The sequence below is a fragment of the Diorhabda sublineata genome, chromosome 10, assembly GCF_026230105.1.
Source record: "Diorhabda sublineata isolate icDioSubl1.1 chromosome 10, icDioSubl1.1, whole genome shotgun sequence".
Taxonomy (NCBI): Eukaryota; Metazoa; Arthropoda; class Insecta; order Coleoptera; family Chrysomelidae; genus Diorhabda; species Diorhabda sublineata.
Window position 1 is genome coordinate 19011561 of NC_079483.1, and position 21628 is coordinate 19033188.

At 30.6% G+C, this 21628-nt stretch overlaps 3 protein-coding genes across 3 annotated transcripts; all 3 read right to left on the reverse strand.

Annotated features, from left to right (window-relative positions):
- Positions 1–116: 116 nt before the first annotated feature.
- On the reverse strand, positions 117–8531 carry LOC130449926 (uncharacterized). Its single transcript, XM_056788018.1, has 2 exons — positions 8402–8531; positions 117–2237 (listed from the first exon to the last, which is right to left on the reverse strand). Exons 1-2 carry the CDS (start codon positions 8414–8416, stop codon positions 213–215), a joined length of 2040 nt encoding a protein of 679 aa, XP_056643996.1. The 5' UTR covers positions 8417–8531; the 3' UTR covers positions 117–212.
- Positions 8532–9936: 1405 nt separating this feature from the next.
- On the reverse strand, positions 9937–13167 carry LOC130449870 (uncharacterized). The gene is made up of 2 exons (XM_056787915.1): positions 13150–13167; positions 9937–11110 (listed from the first exon to the last, which is right to left on the reverse strand). The coding sequence occupies exons 1-2, from the start codon at positions 13165–13167 to the stop codon at positions 10088–10090; spliced, it is 1041 nt and encodes a 346-aa protein (XP_056643893.1). The 3' UTR covers positions 9937–10087.
- A 3320-nt stretch (positions 13168–16487) lies between these two features.
- Positions 16488–19294, reverse strand: LOC130449871 (uncharacterized). The gene is made up of 2 exons (XM_056787916.1): positions 19162–19294; positions 16488–17276 (listed from the first exon to the last, which is right to left on the reverse strand). The coding sequence occupies exons 1-2, from the start codon at positions 19174–19176 to the stop codon at positions 16488–16490; spliced, it is 804 nt and encodes a 267-aa protein (XP_056643894.1). The 5' UTR covers positions 19177–19294.
- Between the last annotated feature and the right edge of the window lie 2334 nt (positions 19295–21628).

Consider the following 21628-nt stretch of genomic DNA (forward strand, 5'->3'; position numbering starts at 1 on the left):
TCTTACTTGTCTTAAATTTTTAGGAACAACGTTGCCATTAAAAAATCAGTTACATACATACAAGCGAAACTAATAAAAGTAGAAAAAAATTGATTTTAGGTTAAAAAAGAAGACTATTACTATAAAACGGATTTTATTTTTTATAATTTACATAATAAATTTAAAATATGGTTATAAAATTCAAATTTTATTTTAGAAAACTTATAAATATTTTACTTTTTTTTATAAAAAGGGTTCAAACTTGTAATACTTGGACTCAAAGTGGTTGAAAAACTGATCGGTGATTGAGTTGAAGATCCACAAGGTGAAATAGATGACGATTGTACCACTGGTGCTATAGTTGATTGTTCGATTAGATCGGAATGTGATTGCCTACCTCCGATTGATACAAAATTATCTATAGCGTTATTAGAAATAGCGTTAATTTCAACTTGTGGTCTTGGAGTACTATACACCAAAGGCGCGCTGTTAATTCCGTAATTTAAACCCAAATCAGTGAAAGATTTAACGGTACTTTGACTAACTGCACTTTCTATTGGAGATTCGGTGCTAGTACCGAAGCTAGAAACAACAGATTGTTGACTTAGATTCGATAGAGATTGGAAAGTACCTCGAGTAACGTCATTTCCCAACGCAGACTCAGTAGTGGTACTGAAACCTGGGATGACAGATTGTTGCAAAACTGCTCCGTTTGATATATAATCAGATTTGGGCACGGATTGAATTTGGTCGTAATTCAAACGGAGATTCGCTAAAGATTGTAGAGGTAGTTGTCCCCGAAGGCCTTGAGTGACTTCATTCCCTAACGTCGACTCAGTAGTGGTACTGAAACCCGGGATAATGGATTGCTGCTGCAAAATTCCTCCGTTTGATATATATTCCGGCTTAAATAGGGATTGGGATTGAATGAGACCTTGACCATAATTCACACCGATATCTGGTAAAGATTGAACCCGAGGACCTTGAGTGACGACATTACCCAAAGTCGAGAAAGTTGACTCGGTGGTGGTACTAAAACCAGGGATAACGGATTGCCCCAAAAGAGCTCCGTTTGTAATATATTCCCTACCGAATTGCAGATTTTGCAAATTTGCTTTTTGCTGTGCTTGTACTCTAGTGATGGCGTGTTGTGCTTCTTGATCGTTTTTATATTTAATGAAAACTACTTCCGGTTTGTTGGGTGTGACCGCAGGAGGTGATTTCACCACTATATTCTGGTGGTCTTCCGGTTTCTTCACCAATACGTAGACAACCGTTTTTTCGGGAGATTCCTTTTTTGGTGGAGTTATCTCGATTGTTCCTAAAGATGGAGCGGCTGGAGCTTTAATGAAGATCAGATTAACGTTCTTTTTATCGTCTTCGAAATAAACTCTAGGTTTAACGGGTTCTGGTTCTTCGGGGGCGGCGAAGAAGTAAACGTTTTTCTCCACCTCCGGTCTTTGACTTTGGGTGTCGAAAAAGCCTTGCGGCAAACCGCTGTCGATATTATCGATTGATACGGTATCGAAATTTTGCTGTGCGAGAAATTGGGGTACGCCGATGCTCGATCTATCGAACTGATTCAAATATTGGTTTAAGGGAAGAGGTGATTGAGTAGAACTGACGAATTCGCTGTTAAGACCGTCTAAATTGAAAGTTGAAGACAAAATACTGGGATTAGGTGTGGAAGAAATGATAGATTCGAAACCGTTACCAGATAAAAATCCGTTACTAGTGTTTGGCAAAAAGAAAGAATTGAAATTTTGATTTAAGATAGCAGGTGCTGGCGTAGAACTAACGAATTCACCGTTTAGGCCGTTTAAAGTTGATGAAAAAATTGTGGGTTTAGGGGTAGATGAAATGATAGATTCAAACGCGTTTCCATCTATTCCACTTGATAGAAATTCGTTGTTGAATCCGAGCGGTGAAGAACTCGACGAAACGAACGCAGTATCTAGTGGCGAAGGAGTCGATGAAACGAACGCACTATCTACTGGCGAAGGAGTCGATGAAACGAACGCACTATCTAGCGGCGAGGAAGTCGATGAAACGAACGCACTATCTAGTGGTGATGGAGTCGATGAAGCAAACGCACTGTTCAGTTCTATTGGTGCAGGAGTGGAAGTTGAGAAAAAGCCTCCATTGAATGGAGCTTGTGATGATCCGAATGGATTTGGTTTTACGTTTTGATATTGGAATCCCAAAGGTAGATTAGAAGGGATGAATGCGGCTCTTGTGGTAGCTAATATAGCTAAAATCTGAAAATAAATAATAATTATAACAAATTTTTCCAATATTTACTTCAAAGTAAAACTTATGCATCGGTAAATATACTAAGAAAAAACTTTTTATGTGTGTAAAATACGTTGCATTATTAATTTTCGTATACATAACCTCACATAGAACTAAATTCTAATAATATGGGTCTGCAAACATAACCTTAGAATTATTCATCCTATATAATAATTCAAGAAATTTTAATTTGCAAAAAAATTCGAGCCAATATTGATTTAATTGAAATTCTGACTTCATCGATAAAATATATAGACAAAAAAAAAACCAATTTCCATTACAAAGTAATAGAATTTGAATATATTTCAATAAATAACACAATATGTAACCTATTTTTTGGTCACCGTCAATAAATAGCCTCGAAAACGAAATATATATGTAAATAAATTTTAAAAATAACTATTCATTAAATTCATTTCGTATATAAGCTTTAAAAAAATAGATTATCTAGTGATACGGTATACGGCCGAGTAGACACTACCAGACAAGGATACTAAGAGGGGAACGATGAAAGCAAAACACTCAGTAGTCAGTTACTAACCGTGGATTAATGATGATGTGTTACAATTTATACTAATAATTATTAAAAACCGTATGTTTATTATAATTGATTTATATAAGCGTTATTAAAGTGTTGTGATTAACCTCCTCGAACAAGATTATATATTACAAGTAACTGTTATTTATAAACTAGTTTCTAATAATAACTAGATCATCTCAACCTAATGCATCTAGATATCGAAATTATTAAAAAACGAAGATTTAACACAATAGCATCAATAAAAAAGAAGAAAATAGATTCTAATACAAAATAATACCGAATATTGTTATGATTTATACGACAAAATAGTAGTTTAGAAGCGATATTAAGACGTTTATACATAATTTTCTAGTTAAATAAAATATATACGTTACCCGTGCAGTAAAAATATATTCTATTTGAATCACCCACAAGTATTACGTTGCTGACGAAGCGATAGGTAAAAGGCAACTACGTTGCGTTACGCAAGAAGTTCTGTGTATAAAAGACAGGGACGTACTCATATATTTATGTTGTTGGCATAAATTAAAACAAATATATTATTATTAAAATAAATTTATTTATATAACGAAACACAAAATCTATCCAAAGTATATTAATATGTTAAATAATTCACATTTTATTGAAAAACAAATGGAAATTCGATATATTGGGTCTTCCTATTCTAGGTGATTTATTCGAAGGAACCCACGATCTTTTGAATGGTGATGAAGTTGTTACCGATGACTGCTTATTACCAATCGCGATAACGTTATTTACGTTTTCATTATTGGTAAATTCGTTGACCGAAACTTGTGGCGTCGAAGTTGTGTAAGACAACGGCGCGTAATTGAAAGATTTTCTTTGAGTGACGTCATCTAGTGGTGAATCGGTTTGTTGTACGGAAACTTCCGAATTATAATTTGGTATCAATTGTTGTTGTGCCGTTTGGAATTGAACTGGTGGTGGGGCTATTGTGGTAGTGGTATATTCCAACGGGACGTTGTCGAATCTATAATTTGAAAAATATTGTTGATTGACTTCGTTCTCCTCGGTTTGGTAAGTTGATTCGGTGGTGGTACCGAAATCATTTGCTTGTAAATTCGGAATATATTCTCCACTAGGTCTCGCGTTCAATATTTCTTGCCCAACTTCTTGATTTTTTATATAAGCGTCGTGTTGAGCTTGCACCTTATTTATATGTTGTTGGGCTTCTTCTTCGTCTTTATATTTTATGAAAACAACTTCCGGTTTACTAGGTTTAACTACCGGGGCGGGTTTGACAATAATTTTTTGTTGTTCTTCCGGTTTTTTCACTAAAACGTATACGATGGTCTTTTCCGGCGACTCTTGCGCCGGCGCGGTAACTTCGATCGTGCCCAAAGACGGGGCGGATGGAGCTTTTATGAATACTACGTTCACTTTTTTTTTGTTTTTTTGAAATTGTATTCTAGGTCGAATAGGTTCCAATTCCCTGGGGGCGACGAAAAAATAAATACTCTTTTCCGGTTTTTGTGTTTCGATAACATCTTCCGATATCCCGAATGCGTCATTTAGAGAACCGCCGCTGGTGGTACTTTCTATCGTTACTGAATTGTAGTCTCCTAACCTCTGAGGGATTTGTTGCGCGAAGCTATTCGAGTTCGTGTCGATGTTTATTAATTGAGGATTACCGGAGACGAATTGGGGCACTAGAAAGGTATTGAAATTCGGATTTTGAAGATTTAGTGCAGGATTAGAGTCGCCGTATTCACTATTTTGATTTAGAGTTGATACATATTCGCTTCGGAATCCGAGAGGTGAGGGAGTCGACGAAACGAACGCGCTATTTAGTTCTGTGGGTGTAGTGGTGGTTGGAATAATTCCATCATTAATATTTGACGTTTCAAATGGAATCGACTTCTCGTTTCGATAGGTATTTCGACGAGGCACGTTAGAAGAAAGGCATTCAGCTCTTGTAGCGACTGTTATAGCTAAAATCTGAAAAGAAATACAAAATTTCAATTGTCAGTTTACAATCGTCAGGCAATACTCTAAGGCATTAACTAGTTCAAGAAATTGATATAAAAACTTCAAAAACTTGCTTACAATTACTGTATTCCAAATTTCCGTTATGCAGTAAGATAATTAAAAAAATCACCTTCAATTATTTTTGTCAATTGCGGACATTTCTATAATCACTTTTAGGTAATTAATATAAATCGTCTGCTCTTCCCCCAGTTGTGGTACTCCCAGGCCGGTTCCGTGATCCATTCGTATAGAACTTTAGCACCACAATAAATTTCTAAAATCTTATAAATAGCATCCAGTAGTTGTTTATCATCTTCAAACACAGTTTGTATTGTATGAAGACGGTAACTAGTTACCGAAACACATAAATTTTGTTTTAGATTAACATCAACGATATCCAAGGATCCTTGTTGCGATCCAGTTTTTATTTTAAATAAGATTTACTAAAATTAGAAGTTTACTCAATACCTTTTACATTCCGATAAATATCCACCTCATTTAAATAAAATTTACTATAAATTAATGATAACTTTCACTTGATTCTTGATATTTATTATCTTCTATCCAAGTAGACCCATATTTTGTTATAAACTTGTACTCATTTAAGAAGACATCCTGTATGTTCAATAGTCCACTCCTCACGTTGCCAATTTACATATGTATCTTCTCTAAAGATTCCATGATACTTTTTGACATTTCACAATGACAAATTTCAAATAGAAAACAACTTACCTGTTTATTTTTTTACATCTAATAATAATTAGATGAAACCAGTTTATATAACACTGATGATACTTAATTTTTATCAATTAGTATATCTCTCTTGGGAGACCTTCACATATTTAAAGAACCAAAGGTCGTCCAGATCGGTAATTTACGACATTTTTTTATTTTGAGACAATTTAACAAATTGAGATTTTCAATTCGGATTAGGATGAGTCCAAGGTTAAAGTTCTTTTCTTCATTTAAACCAATTTTTAAATAAAGTTCAAGCTCGATCTTAAAATTGAATAAAACTAACCAAATAGAATTAATAATAAGATTATTTCATTTAAACCAGTACAACACTCGTTTAATAATAACGTTAACATATATTTCCTCGTCGAGAATGAATCACTGTCAATTAATTAACGCATATGCTTTGCAAAGAATTATGTAAAATATATATAAATCTTAAGGTAAACTGGCACATTCAAACTACCACACATTAGTTTTAAAACGGTACATACACACCTTTCATTTCATTTCAACACCTTATTTCTATATAATTTTCCAAACTACACAAAAGATAAATTATTAATAAAAAACATCGTGAGATAATATTATTTATCACGTCAAATTCACAATACTTCAAACAAAACAACAATTGCGTTTGTCATTTGCGTTCGGAATCGGAACTTAATAATACTGTTCGAATAGTTAGCTCGGAATTGAATTACATAACAACGTATAATTACGTTCGTTAGTCTACGTAAGTGCAATGTCGGTGTTGAACTATATTGTTCAAGATCTACACCTTATTTGTTATGTAAACTTGATGAATAGTGTTCGTGATATATGGCATTCCAAGACTTTGACGTTTATGATACCAATATGGAGACTGGGAGGCATACACATCTTTGGTTAACATTGTTTGGATTGCATTAGTAACTTTTTTTAGTTTGAATCGTTTTCTTACGAAAATTTTTTGTCGATCGTCTGACATAGCGGATTCGCATACAAATAACGAAGTAAAGTGAGGAAAAGAATTATAGTTTCAGCTTCCAATTATTTGTTATATATTTATTTCACGTTTTTGTTTAACCCGCATCGCTATTCTATTGAGTGAATGTATGAATTAATATCTTGGTAAATGTTTTTATCACATTGTTCATCTATAATAAATGTTTTCATCTGGAATTCCAAGAGAATAACATTGCTATTATATAATAGAATTACCGTCAATGCAAGCCAAATATTTAATCAAATATGAACTGCTTTTGAATAGACTGGCCCCAAACATTGGATTTACGTATATAAGAATAATTTAAGTACAGTAAATTTAATTACCCATAGTGCATTAATGTCAACTGAAAATTACAATATTTTCATTTGATGAGAAAAACTGTGGAAAGTTTGTGCTGATACGAGGGCGGTTTAAAGATAAGTGACTAAAAAGCCGAAATAAGTAATTAAACTGACAGAACTCCCAGAAGCCATATTGTTTTCATTTTGACAGCATATTGGAATGCCCTATTCGATTTTGCACAAAAGATGTGACATTTTGTATGTAAAGAATAATCACAACGAAATTCTATAGTCAATTTATTGATAAGAAAAAATAAACGATATTCGAACCAGAAAATTTATAGGGTTAGAAACGGCAAACATAAAATTTCCAAAATTTCCGAAATATCCCGTAGCATTAGTTAAAACTTATTCATTTTATTATTAATAATTCATAAAATATGAACTGAAAATGTAAATGTTAAGGTAAACTAGCCAATTCCAATTTTCAGACCACGCATATACTAAGAAGATTTAATATAAACACATAAAGTATAAATTTAACGATCCTAACGTATTTCATGATAGAAGTTACAATTTATTATCTGGATTATCAGAATCTAATACATATTTAATAACGGTTTGTTCCATCTATATTAATAAAGTTCAAGGTATTCGATAGTTGGGTGCAGGATTTAAATAGAAAATGTTTACTTATTAAAATTGCATCAGTATGAACCAATCTAAACCTTGGTTTATGCACCCAAAATTAAAAATTACCATTGAACTAACAAATTAAATAACTAGTTATAAGACACTGAAAGGGTACTTGAAGTTCATGTAGAAAATTAACTGTAGATTTAAATTAAACTCAAACTTTTTAATTTCTCAGTTTTGTGAGGTTATGAGCAAAGAATACTTAGGTCAGTCTGTATAGGTGGTAATGTTTTGTTTATAAAAATAGAAAAAGTAAGGTCTGAAAGTCAGCAATGTCCTTTAAACAATGGAATACTGATGGACAGTGTTAGACAGTCCACATTTGTATAACAAAAGGGTCCAACACAGGAAATTTTCCAGTACTTTATAATTATCCTTAATTCCCTGCATATACCAATAAATTACCACCAAGAAAGTTCAGTTAATGTTAAATAACCTCTTGGTTTGACCACCGAGACAATAAATATAATTTTTCCGTATACAAGGTGTTACAAAAAATAATAAATGTCTACTAACTTTTCCATTTTGAAAAAATGAATTTTTATAAATGGAGTTGGTAAATTTTATCGAAATGAAATGTCTAAATCATTTTTTTTTAAATCAAATGGAATTTTGGCGATTCTAAATCTAGACAATGTGAATAAAAGTTTTGTTCTGTTTCATATTTTTTCGAAAAATTTAAAAATAAACAAAATAATTGATTAAAATTTTTTGTTAAAACAAACAAGAATAAAATGATTTTTGTCTCAACATTTTTTCCTTTTTTTTTGTAAATTTTCATCATTTTTGATAAATTACATTATTTTTTTCCAACTCATGCTATTTAATTGTGATAAATATTTTCAAAATCATTAAAATGTCTTCAAAGTAAAATTATATTGAATCAAAAAGACTTACCAGTAATACCTTCATGTTGGAGGCAGTATGTAATATTGTTTTTTAGAAGTTTCGTTTTAAAAGTTGATATATTCTCCCCTCTCTTATAAATAGAACATCCTGATAGCAAGGACGCGATACAAAAAGCAGGTTTAAGTTGGTTGACACCAAAGGAAAATGGAAATGAGTATTCCAAAATTCGCAACCTTGTTAAAGAATGTTTGAACTTTAAATTTGTCTTGAGGAAATACTCATATTTTACTGCCACATTATGTCGAAATGATGATCAAAGTTAAAATGATTTATATGAGTGTATAATAACTAAGATTTGCACATTCCTAATAATCCTGTTACGAGTTTATAGCACACTTTGTATAATTATCTCACCTTATACTCTTATTTATACACATTTTATATTACAATCACCTTTTCCTCACTATTTAATAACATTGTAAATTGAAATAATAAATGTTATATAGATTTTACATTAACCTATAATTTGTACATAATCATATTCAATATTGTACGTATTATGCCAATATTAATAAATAAATTTTGAGAAATATTAATTATACATACTTCAAATTATTCAGAAATTGTTTTTTTTTATTACTACATAAACAATGCACAGAAGAAAAACTAATTATCGTTCAAACGCATATCATCACTATCTCGACCAAAAATCCTCCCAATCGAATATCATCCGCCATTGTTTCTCTATAATATTAAGTAAAATTATAGAATGAAAATGAATCAAAAATAACTTTATTGTTCGGTTATTTTTTACTTAAATTAAATACAGTCAATGAATTATTATAAACGATATAATAATAGGTATGTTTAACATTTCGTAAAAGAAAAACCAGAACTAAAAATTCAATCAACGGTTTTATATCGATCAACTTCTGTATCACGGAACATAACATTGTCTTACACGTATCCCGATAGGTATTAAGTAGACAACCATCTATACATCATAAGCGGGACCGGGGGTTTGGTTTACCGTAAAAGCTACCAAAGGTGAGGTAAGTAATATGTAAACTACCGGTTATTATGAGAGTTTTTTTAATAGTTTGATTTAAGGAAAATTTAGAATAAAATCCATATGTTTTGATTCCTTTATTCCTTTTGTTAGATATTCAAGATTAAAAAAATGTATTATATCTCGTTTTAATTAATAATATTTTCAATTTTTAAAACCTATTGAGTCAAATTTCTATATTTTTATCCTGCTTTTTTCATTTCACTATTGTTGTACAATAAAGAGACGTCATAAAAAATTTGTTTTTACTTTTATATCGTCAGTAACTGTGTAATGAATATACTACCAACATTTCAGGTACGTGTAAAATGTGTTGCCTACCAACATATTGTAACGTGCTCACTAATGGAATTTTAGATAAGGATAGATTCATAGAAAGTTATTATAGTCCAGTGAAATTAGACTTTGAACTGGGATAAAAATAATCAATTTCATTTTTAAATATGATGTAATGTAAAAAATAAAGGTTAACAATAAAAATGCGAATTGAATAAAAAAATATCTATATTTCTATTTAAAGCTAATTTGTCACCGTATTTTATAAAAATATCGTAATCTACTAAGGTAATATTTTGAAAATAAAATAAATAACAGCTTAGGAAATTCAACACGTAAAAAAATATAGTAATTCAAACATTGACATCAATTTCATTCCGGATCCAGTTTTAATAAGGTCCGCTTTGTCCTGGAGGACCATAATTGGTGGCTGGTCTATTTCCAATTGTTCCTCCGGTTGATATACTACTGCTACCACTGGAAATACTTTCAGAAATAACACCTCCACCGATACTTCCTCCACTGACACCACCGATGCTTCCTCCTCCAATTCCTCCAATACTTCCGCCTCCTATACCTGCTCCTCCAATTCCTCCAATACTTCCGCCTCCTATACCTGCCCCTCCAATTCCACCAATACTTCCTCCCCCACTTCCCGCAGCTCCACCACCTACGGCTTCAGTCTTGGATTTGTATCTTATGAAGTAAACTTCTGGTTTCGACGGTGCCGTTGGTGCTACTGTCGGTACACTGATATCGGCCGCTTCATCAGGTCTTTTAACCAAAACATAAATTAAAGTTTTCTCTTGATTTTGTGCTGCTAAAGCGATTTGTTGAGCCGTCGGTGCTGGGGCGGAAGGCGCTTTAATGAAGATGATTTTGTAATGTTTGGTTGCTTGCCCAACCGTTAAAGGATTCCTTACTTTGAAGTCTTCCGGTTCCGGAGGCGCTACGTGAACGTAAATATGCTTTTGAACCAAAGTTCCACCTGTTCCGATACCACCTCCACCAATTCCACCTCCGATACCGCCTCCACCAATTCCATCTCCGATACCACTTCCACCAATACCTCCTCCTCCGATACCGCCTCCACCAATTCCACCTCCGATACCACTTCCACCAATTCCTCCTCCGATACCACTTCCACCAATTCCTCCTCCTCCGATACTGCCTCCACCAATTCCTCCTCCGATACCACTTCCACCAATTCCTCCTCCGATACCACTTCCACCAATTCCTCCTCCTATATTTCCCCCTCCAATTATTCCGCCGATACCGCTGCCTCCAATAATTCCACCAGTGCTGCCGCCACCAATTCCTGGTGTTCCATAATTACCGCTAGGTAACGGCGATGGTGCCGGATAATTGTATTGAGGTTTTGCTACTGCTAGAGTGACAAGAGTAGCGGTAACCTAAAATATTGAAAAGGTAATAAGTACCAATAAAAATACTTTTTAATATGCAGTACTTTACACTTATAAGTATTTTGTGTTGCCTATGCTCGTTAATAATAAGAACTGTCAAGATTAAAGTTTAGCTCATTATTTGACACTATTTTTTATTTTTTGATTGCTATAAAAAATATTTGATAGAATATAGTCAAAATGTTAAATTGCTCTTTCTTTAATATGCAGTACTTTACACTTATAAGTATTTTGTGTTGCCTATATATAATTTACATTTATAAGTATTTTGTGTTGCCTACATTAATTATAAGAGCTGTCAAGATCAAAGTTTAGTTCAGTCTTTGACACTATTTTTTATTTTTTGACTGCTTCCCGAAAAATGGAAACGAAAAACCGAAAAAATCTACTATATTTGATAAATACCAATACAAAACAATAGTGAGAAATTTAAAATGTCTGCAATTAGTATATCCAATGTCAATATCCTTGACCTACTTTCAATGTAGCGTAGAAGAAAAATATAATTAGCATATTTCATTGTTGTATAAAGATTTCGTTCTTCACCAAATGAACATTATCTAATCACGTATTAGAAAATGTTTGTTATTGTTATGAAATTATTAAATACCAGCATATTTTGAAAAATATTGTCATTCGAAGACACACCTACAATAAAGTAAACACGATGATGGTTTTCTCTTCGACTGAATATTAATGACTATATTTTATTTACGCAATTATATCTCGTTATATGTATTTCATTGCAACAGTCAGTCGATAATAAATCTATCGCGCCAAATTTTACTCTTTGCATAAAATCACCTCACTTAATTTTATGAGACATATGTGCAGGTTGATTTTTTGGTACTATTGGCATAATAATATGTTCAGATTTATTGTATTCTAGCATCGTCTTAATATTAATGCTAGTAGGTATTTTTTTTGTTATGTAAAGTGAGTTGCATATACGATTGGAATCGCTTCAACAATCTAATGGTTGACAATTTCATTTCTCCATATATATATATATATTTATTCAGTATTTGTATTAAAAAATAACTTAAATAAGATGCTTGTACTGTCACTTGTCATCATTACTGTACATTACGCGTCATTTTAAGCGACTCTTATTGTAAAATAATGACTTGATATATAAAGGATGTCCTCGATGTTTACAATTGTAACGAATAAGTTATTTTCTATCGAGTTGTGATGTTATTTTTTCTACGAATATTTCTAAATTGCCTTCAGACTCGGCGATTTTAAAAATTTACTCGCTAGTATAAGTGAGGTTATGTTTAACGTTTACTTTATATTATTGCTTTCATTTTTTAGAATATATGCGTAAAAATAATAATTATGCAAATCGTAGGAAAATATGAAGTTAAACTTGCACTATACATAAAGTGATTGCTATTTCTCTTATTTTGCAAGTAAAGTAGTGAAATATTTAATAGAATGTAATCTTGTAATAGAGTCGAAAACCCTTTTCGAACGATAACAGTTCTATTCGATTATTTTATTAAAAGCAGCCAATGTAGAATCGTGCGTAGTCGTGCAAGATCGTTTTGAAGTTAGATGTTTTGACTTTTCCCCGGTCAAAGTATCAGTCTTTGTAGTTACATCGTATGAGGAGGACGTTAGGTCGATTTTACTACGCTAGTCAAATAAAATGGCGAAGATAATTACAGGGAATTTATAAAACATATTTCATCGCGATTAATGTTGTTGTAAGGAAATTAGAAAATCAATTATAGCCAAAACGAACACGAATTTTGAATATTTACAGAAACCATAAATATTTTAATAAAAAATAATTAAATAAAAGAATTTAAATTGGTGTTATAAATATACAGATGCAACAAATTTTGGTTTTAGATTTTTTTATGGTTTTTTTTTGTTATACCAAGATACAAGGATTCCTAAAAACCAAATGAATAGATATATAGTTAAAAAAAAAAAAAACACCAAAACAGGTGTTTGAAACTAGTGAGACATAAAAATGATATTTTTGTTGAAAAACTTAGTTAGAATAAAAAACTCACCGCTAAAAATAAATTCATTTTTAAATACACAACAATTGGAAAGCTTTTGGTAAATGAAGATGCTGCGACACATTTCTTTTATATGATAAATGAGCGACGTAATCACCCCTCCAATAATGTATCTTCGCACGTGAGTTTTATTTAACATTTAGATAAGTGAAATTAGGGTCATAACCTTTTGGGTTTGTACTACTAGTGTGGTTCCGAATCAATTTTGTGTCCTAGGTGACAAATTTCAATTATTGACATATCAAATTAGTAGAGATGCGTGAATGATGATCTAATTTGTTACGAAATGAGGTTAATTCCACGTTCTAGTTATTTTGGAAATGCATTCATCAAAAAATCAATATAATTAGCAGAAAAATACAAACACAATCGGATCAAATTGATTTTTTCCCATCGTTTTAATAATAAACATGATTATACACATACTTTATACATTCTATCCTTTTCTATTAATAGTAGAACCAAATACATACCATACTGAAACTTATGTCTCTTAAATAATGACATACGTTCTTTTGGATACTTTATAAAACTAGAAAGAGATAGCGATAAACAACGTTAATCAATTTATATTCAAGAAGTTTCATTTTATTTGCGTTCGTTTGAGCAAATATATAGCTGATTGAATGAAGGTCAATACAACAATTTTTCGTAATTTGAAAAACGCTTTTTTAATCATCTTTAACAGAAAATAGTACAAGTACAACAGTTCATGATTGTTTTAGCACATTTGCATATTATAATCGTAATATCGTTCGCTGCGGAGTGCACAATTTGAATAAACGAACGCGCTTCTTTACTTTTGATTGCTGTCATTTCTTAAATCTTGACACAATAGTTTATTAGTTTAATTCATATATATTCTTAAAAATCAGTTTTTGTTAAAGTCTCTAATCTGTTTTTTTTTTATTTTATGGTAAGTAATATCTTATTTATAATATATTTAGTACGTAACATTAAATATTATCAGTTTAGTCAACTTACTGGATGGATAGTCTACGGATTTAGTACATCATTAGATAGAATAAGAAGAAGACAGCTTAATGTTCATTGTTTACATTGATTATGTCTAAGAATACATGTGACGGAAATATTGTGTATCTTGTAAATAAAAATAAAGAAAATGCAGATTCCTAAAAATAACGATTTTTGTAGATGTATTGAGTATTTTTTTTTCAATTTGCAGTAGATATAAATAATTTTTTTTAATAAATCTTCTTGACTTTGGATTTGTTTCAATAAAGCATAGTCTCAAAAAATAAGTAAAATTGTATGTTTTGGTTTTTTTACGTACACTATAATGGAACAGTAGCCATTTTATTTTAAATTCGTTTAAATTTTAAATCTACCTCTGTGTATGAATACTTTTATTTTACTTTTTGATACCTATTTATATGCCAATTATTTAAATAAAAATGTTTTTAAATATATTTTTGTTCAATTTAAGACAATTTGTTAAATTAAATAACAAAAAAATACGCGCGCCACTGTCAAGATTCAGCAATACCTTTGTCTCAATGTAATTAGCCACTTAAATATTGTATGACAAAACCAAAGCTTTCTATTCCTACTTATCGTAAAATGTTGAATAGTTGATTGATTGATGGCTACTTTTCAATATTTTGCTTTTATCAATTTTGAAATTTATGTCTTTCTTAAAACCGAATCTTATTTTATTCGAGAAATAAAACCACGTAACAAAATTACAGGAAAACAATGCAGCAATAAATTTTTTTAAAAATTCATGAGCTTCTTTGCAAAACGCTTTCAGATGAATTTAACTAGAACTTTCGACTTTCATTTTCACGCAATTCGATTTATTTGCTCCGAGACTGTGTGAAAAATCTCGTTTAACAAGATCGTCTGACTAATAAATCAATGTTCGAACGTTTGGTTCCATACAGTGTTGCCAGCGCTAGTACAATTGTACAATTTTAATACATTTTAGTGTATTTTATACGCTGGTACATTTTTTCTAATACATTTTTCCTGCGTTCGCAAATATATATATATTTTATATTTTCGTTTAATAAAATAAACTAGAAATTGTACTAGATTGTAACAGTAATTGATTTATATTTAGATCGTGAGATTTTTGTACTGCATTGCTAATTTTATCGGTAAACTTTATATAAATTTTTCATCCTTAAAATAATAATTGACACAGTCTATAACATTTTTGGAAAACAAATTTAATTTAAACTTGTGTTTATACATCTTTCTATAATTTTATTAAATTTGTTTGAAGTTGATATAATCTAGTACATTTTCTAGTTCAATTTTTACATTCAGCTTTTAAATTGTGGCAACACTGGTTCCATATACCGTAGAAATATAATTATGCAACTTTACAATAAATTTTCGTTTTAAAAAAGTGGAGTATCTTTTATATGCTGAATTATTTATCTGTAGTTAACATTTAGGGAATCTGTTCCTATTTTTAGTTATAGTCCAGGTAATATTTACAAAATATTTTATTCTAGTTTGTTTTATCGTAAAAATGTCAAATACATCATTTTATATGGAATCTGCATAGTTTTAATTATATAAGATGTGGTTGTGTAGATTTTTTTAATACCTACAACATCTTCCATACATTTAAGTAAAACCATACATAAATAATTCTGTCAAAAGTTATGACCATCATTTTTGTGACATCCGCATTTTAATATTCTTCGAAGAAAATCATCTTTTTCAAGCAAACTTGACTGGACTATTATGTCTGAGTCATTTTACGAGATCGAGTTTACAGACGTTTATATAACTTTCCGATCTAATATTTTACATCTGTTTTTATCAAATCCTAAGAAGTAGCACAAAAAAACTCTTCAAATTATCAACCAAGGACGTGAAGCAAGAAATTAGAATTCAATACAACTGTTTTGGTTGTTTTAACAAGTGTTTTTGAATTTAAACGAAGAGAAATATTTCAACGAATAGAGAGGTCGTATAACGATTATTTTTGGAGGATTTTTTGATTAATTTCTGTTTCTCAATGTTTATTTATCAATACTCGAAATGAAGTAACAAAAATCGAAAGTGAATTTGATAATTAATAGAAAAAAATGTTGTGGGAATAACTACGAGTACCTTCGACATAAACAATGAGTTTTCGGTAGATTTTTAGGTATGTTTCATCGAGGAATAAAACAGAGCCGTACTGGCTTAGATGGAATTTTATAAATATTAAAAGAAGCAACGCTATTTTTTTTTGAAAAATCGTATATTTGTCACCGTAACTGAAACTAATACAAAAAACTAATATAAAAAAATATAAATAATATCACATCTCAAGGGTATATGTATGCATCCAATACAAATTTATAGTTTTATTTATGTCCTGGAGGGCCATATCTGGTAGCACTGTTTGTCAATCCAACTGATGCAGCCAACTGATTATGATTACCCCCAATTGTTTTACTAGATTGTTCAATCGAGGGGTCGAAAGAAGCACCCCCAGTAGATCCAAATGAAGTAGAAATTTCCGACTGTCCGTTATTAAGAATACCAGTTTCTTGGCCTAAAATATTCCCGTTCGAAATATTTTCTTCGACTTGAGCAGTTTGCTCCTTTTTGGTTCCGTATTTAATGAAGTAAACTTCCGGTTTAGAAGGTTGGGTGGGTGCGGGGGCCGGTATATTAATTTCCGGCGCCTCTTCGGGTTTCTTAACGAGTACGTAAACGAGGGTTTTCTCTTCGTTTTGTGGTTGGACCGGTATAACTGGTAGCGCTGGTTTCGGCGGAGAAGGAGCCTTGATGAAGATGATCTTATAATGCTTTTGAGGAGCACTAACTACAACCGGATTCCGGGGACGAACTTCCTCGGGTTCCTCCGGTGCGACATGGACGTAGACATGCTTATGCACGGTAGCCGGGCCGGATTGGATCACTGCAGGTCCAGAAGAATAATCATCGTAAGATCCGGAATCGAAGTTGGAGAAAATTTCATTTCCTAGATCGCCGTTACCGAAAGTAGTAATCGGAAATTGGTAAGCGGGTGTTTGAATTTGACCAGATGTAAAAGAATGTTGAACCGATTGGAATTTTGGTGATGGGTAATTGTAACCTCGAGGGGGCTCCGGTCGAGCAGTTGACGCAACTATTAAACTGCTTATTAACTGCAAATATAAATAATTCTACGATATAATATACAACATTTATTATTCTGTGTAGATATTTGACGTCATATTTTCATAAACATCATTATCCGGTACTTTTGAGGTTATGTACAACGAATATCTCTTATTTCAATTAGTTGTTTATAGTATATATAATAAATATTTTTAAAAAGTTTTACGATCGAGCGAATAGGGAAATAATAAACTAACTTTCCTGTTATTTTATACCTTTTTAATAAGTCATTGTTGGAAAAGTGACGTCGATAATAAATTTCGAAGAAACCTTATAATTATTAGGAACGCCCCTGTGCGTAGCTTTAGGCGACAACGTTGCTAAATTTAATATTATTCTACTAAATACATAATTCTTCTAATTTATATGCAAGTTCTTTTTCATTTATTAGTGAATATTTAATTAGTAAAAGTTCAAAAATGATTAAATCATTTCAAATTCTCATCTTGTCGATGTTTAACAATTTTCGTACATCAATCAATGCCGATTCTGTAAAACCTACTATTCTTTCAAACGCTTAAAAATGCACTGATTTATTACAATAATATGTTACATACAAAACTTTTATTCGTTTCTAAAGTCCCTTTTAAATAATGAATCAAAATGTATTCACATTCTTTAAAAAATAACCAAATAAATAATTCAATCTTCCAAAGATAATTCAATACGATAGATTAAACTTGACAACGTTGTGCGTCTCGATTTACACGAGATGAAAGTTTTTAACACAGAATTCTCTGTTACGATAGAGAAGACACTCGACTACCGTTAGCTTATAGTTGTTTATGAAAGTTGCCTAACTGGTAGTGATAAATCAGTAGGAATATAATATTTTTGATTTCATCACAATATGTATTCAAATAAATATTTCAAACCTCCCAAAACAATTCAATACAAACGATTAAAGTTGACAACGTTGTGCGTCTCGATTTACACGTCATAAAAGTAAAAAGGTGTTTAACACAGAATACTATTTTACGATAGAGAAGACACTCGACTACCGTTAGCTTATAGTTGTTTATGAAAGTTGCCTAACTAGTAGTGATAAATCAGTAGGAATATGATATTTTTGATTTCATCACAATATGTATTCAAATAAATATTTCAAACCTCCCAAAACAATTCAATACAAACGGTTAAAGTTGACAACGTTGTGCGTTAAAAAGGTGTTTAACACAGAATACTTCTTTATGTTCGATAAGTCACCCTACTACCATTCGTTATAGTTATGAGAGTTGCCTAACTAGTAGTGATTAATCAGTACGTTCTTTTTTATTTAATTACAATATTAAATCCATTTATACAAGTATTTATTCTGTTATTTTTTAACCAATAGAATTTTAACTGATGAATTATTAACTATATAAATATATCGAAAGGTTTATCAGGAAAATGTCGTGTAAAATATTTATTTCCAATTTTCTCAAGAGTAGAGATAAGCTTGGCAACAAAGGAAAGTAGTGTGCGATGTATACCACCAAAAGTAGTTTATCAAATTTAAAAGTTTAAATGAAAACATTGAAAAGCAAAAATAAGAGAATATAAATTTAATGAATTTCTTTATATTTTTCGAACTTTTCAGTTCTGTCTCGTAAATGTAGTTTCATGGAAACCAGTACGATTTAAGTAAGGTTAAGATTGATGTTTACAAAAGTATTTAGTTTTTAACTATTTAACTAACTTGTCAGATATCAAATGATATGTAAAAAATCAACGAATGGACAATTTAATTTTGAAAACATGTGTTTTATTAACTAGATTTCTTTTTATAGTATCAAAACATAATATATCTTTATAGATAGTCTGATATTCGTGAAATTATATAATAAACAGATCGAAATGAAAACAAAACAAAAAATATAATCAACTTACCACAAGTAGTTTCATCTTTTCATAAATAATATAGATCTAATGGTACCGTTTCAAATATACAACATACTTTTTATACCAATCTCATTAATCCCCACTAAAGGCGAAACGATAGTGTATTTAAATTAAGATTTTGAATTAACCCAATTGTGTAAACAAGATTTGTACTTGAAATTCATTAAAGAAAGCATATCTAAATGTTTTTTTAGGGTGCACAAATGGAAGATGTACAAGGTTATGTTAGAATGTACTTACATACGAAAAATAAATTGTGGTTCAATTGTTGATAAAAACCGTCACTCTAGGAAGAGTTTATTCATTTCCAGTTAGTTATTATTTGTTCTAAATATATATTTCATAATATAAAAACATAAATCACATATTTTATAATAATTTGTGAGCTTTTTTTGAATGCAAAACCTGCTTTTGTAAATAAATAATAATTATGATTTTCTATTGACCTCGTAATTGCTTTCTGTATTTAATCGATACACTTATTATTTTATTTTTATATTTCACGTATTCTGGTTCAATTGTATGGTATTTTGTTTTTTTATTACCTTATATTTAATTAATTTTCTTTATTTATAACCTTTCAAAAGTAAATTAACGTTTCCAAAATTATTAAACAATCTAACCTCAACTGAATGACAATAACTTTTCAAAACAAGGAGTAGAACGGGTCACCAACGCAATAAACTATTTAAACAAAAAACTTCTAACCAAGAAACGGATTTTTTTTATAAAAAAAAACAAACAAAAGATTGATTCTAAAAGCTCTCAATACTTCGGAAGTGATTTAGTTCAAAATCTTTCATTTCCCATAAAAATGGTTGAATACGGCAACACTGTTGAAAAGTGACACTATACAGATACAGTGTACACGTTTAAAAAAATGCTTTTATCATATCATAACATTTGTGATAGTTATGGGGCTACAAATCAAATAAATAAAGATTCCCTCTAATTTAATAATCATTCTACCTTGTAGATACGGGATTATATAAATATTTCGTACTTTCTACGTATCTCTAACAAATTTATGATGACGAAACAGCGAAAACATAATGAAGATACAAATATTTCGAATAACTTTATATGTTCGCCTATTTAATTAATTCACCTGATTGAATTTTTTTTTATTTATATTTTATTCGATCCTATCAGATTTGGGGTATTCTAGTTTTTATTTCGAAACCGATTTTACGTAATTACTAGATTTAAAGTATGAATCCAGATGTTTGTTTTTATGAAATACTCAGTATCGTAGTAAACATTTATCTGTATAAACTGAATAGGGAACATAATTCAAACCAAAAAATTATCAAATTGATTTTGGAAATTGGAAAATATGATGGTTTTAAATAACATTTCAAAAGACTTTATAACCTTATTCGAATATACCTGATGCAAAAGTATAATTGGTTGCCTACTACAAAATTATGAGTACTGAAAATCCAAGGTTGATAAAGGATGACTCACTGTTGTGTAACTTATTAAAAAAAGATTAATAAGAATGTTTATGTTGAACAGAATGTATAGAACGCCTTGTATACTATAGGTTATTTTAGATTATATTTTCTTTCTCATTATAAATATTTGTCGTATTATATTTATCGTTAAAAACTGCTAAAGAAATCGAAAAAGACCGAACTATTTCTACGTTCTCTGTCGGGTTTGAACAGATGACGTCACGCGTAGATCGGACAACCCTATTCTTTTTAACCTTGCTGTGAATTAAGTGTCATATAATCTAACATAGGTGTGGCGCTAGTGTCCAATTTATGTTGAAAAGTTGCAAATTTAGGTTACGTCCGTGATTTGATTATGTGCTAAATTAATTTGTTTTTATATGGTTATCCTTAGAAAACATGAAATAATATACGTTTATGTAATAAATTTGGGTGTTAAAATACGAGGATGAAATTTATGGGTTTAAGCAACTATAAATATTGTGTTTATGAGAGAGGTAGTTACTGTCTGTATAGACATGGATATTAATTGGAAAGTTGATAAAAATATATAGAATAGAACAAATTTAAGGAAAGTATTTGCTTTATTATATCTATGTTATTATTATTTTGCTTTATCTATTAATCTAACGTTCCCAACTTCCTTCAAGATTAGATTGACTGCTTTTTGGTTTGTTTTTTATGTTTTCAAACTGCTCTTTGATAATTTCTCAAAAATATCCTTATTTTTGTTATAAAAACGATTGTTTTAACGTATAAAATACAAAATCAATTGTAAATTGTAATTCTTTGTAAATATAAAAGGAATCATTACATTGAAACTTATTCGAAGTAACGTCAAAAACATAACCTCATAATGGAAAGTTGTTATGCGTCAAGGAAATTTGGATCATAGTATAATTCCAAGTGTACATAACCATAAAAATTTGTCATAGAAGTATTTTCCTACTATAAAAAAGTGTAGTGGATTATTAGGTAAAATAGGTATAATACTACCA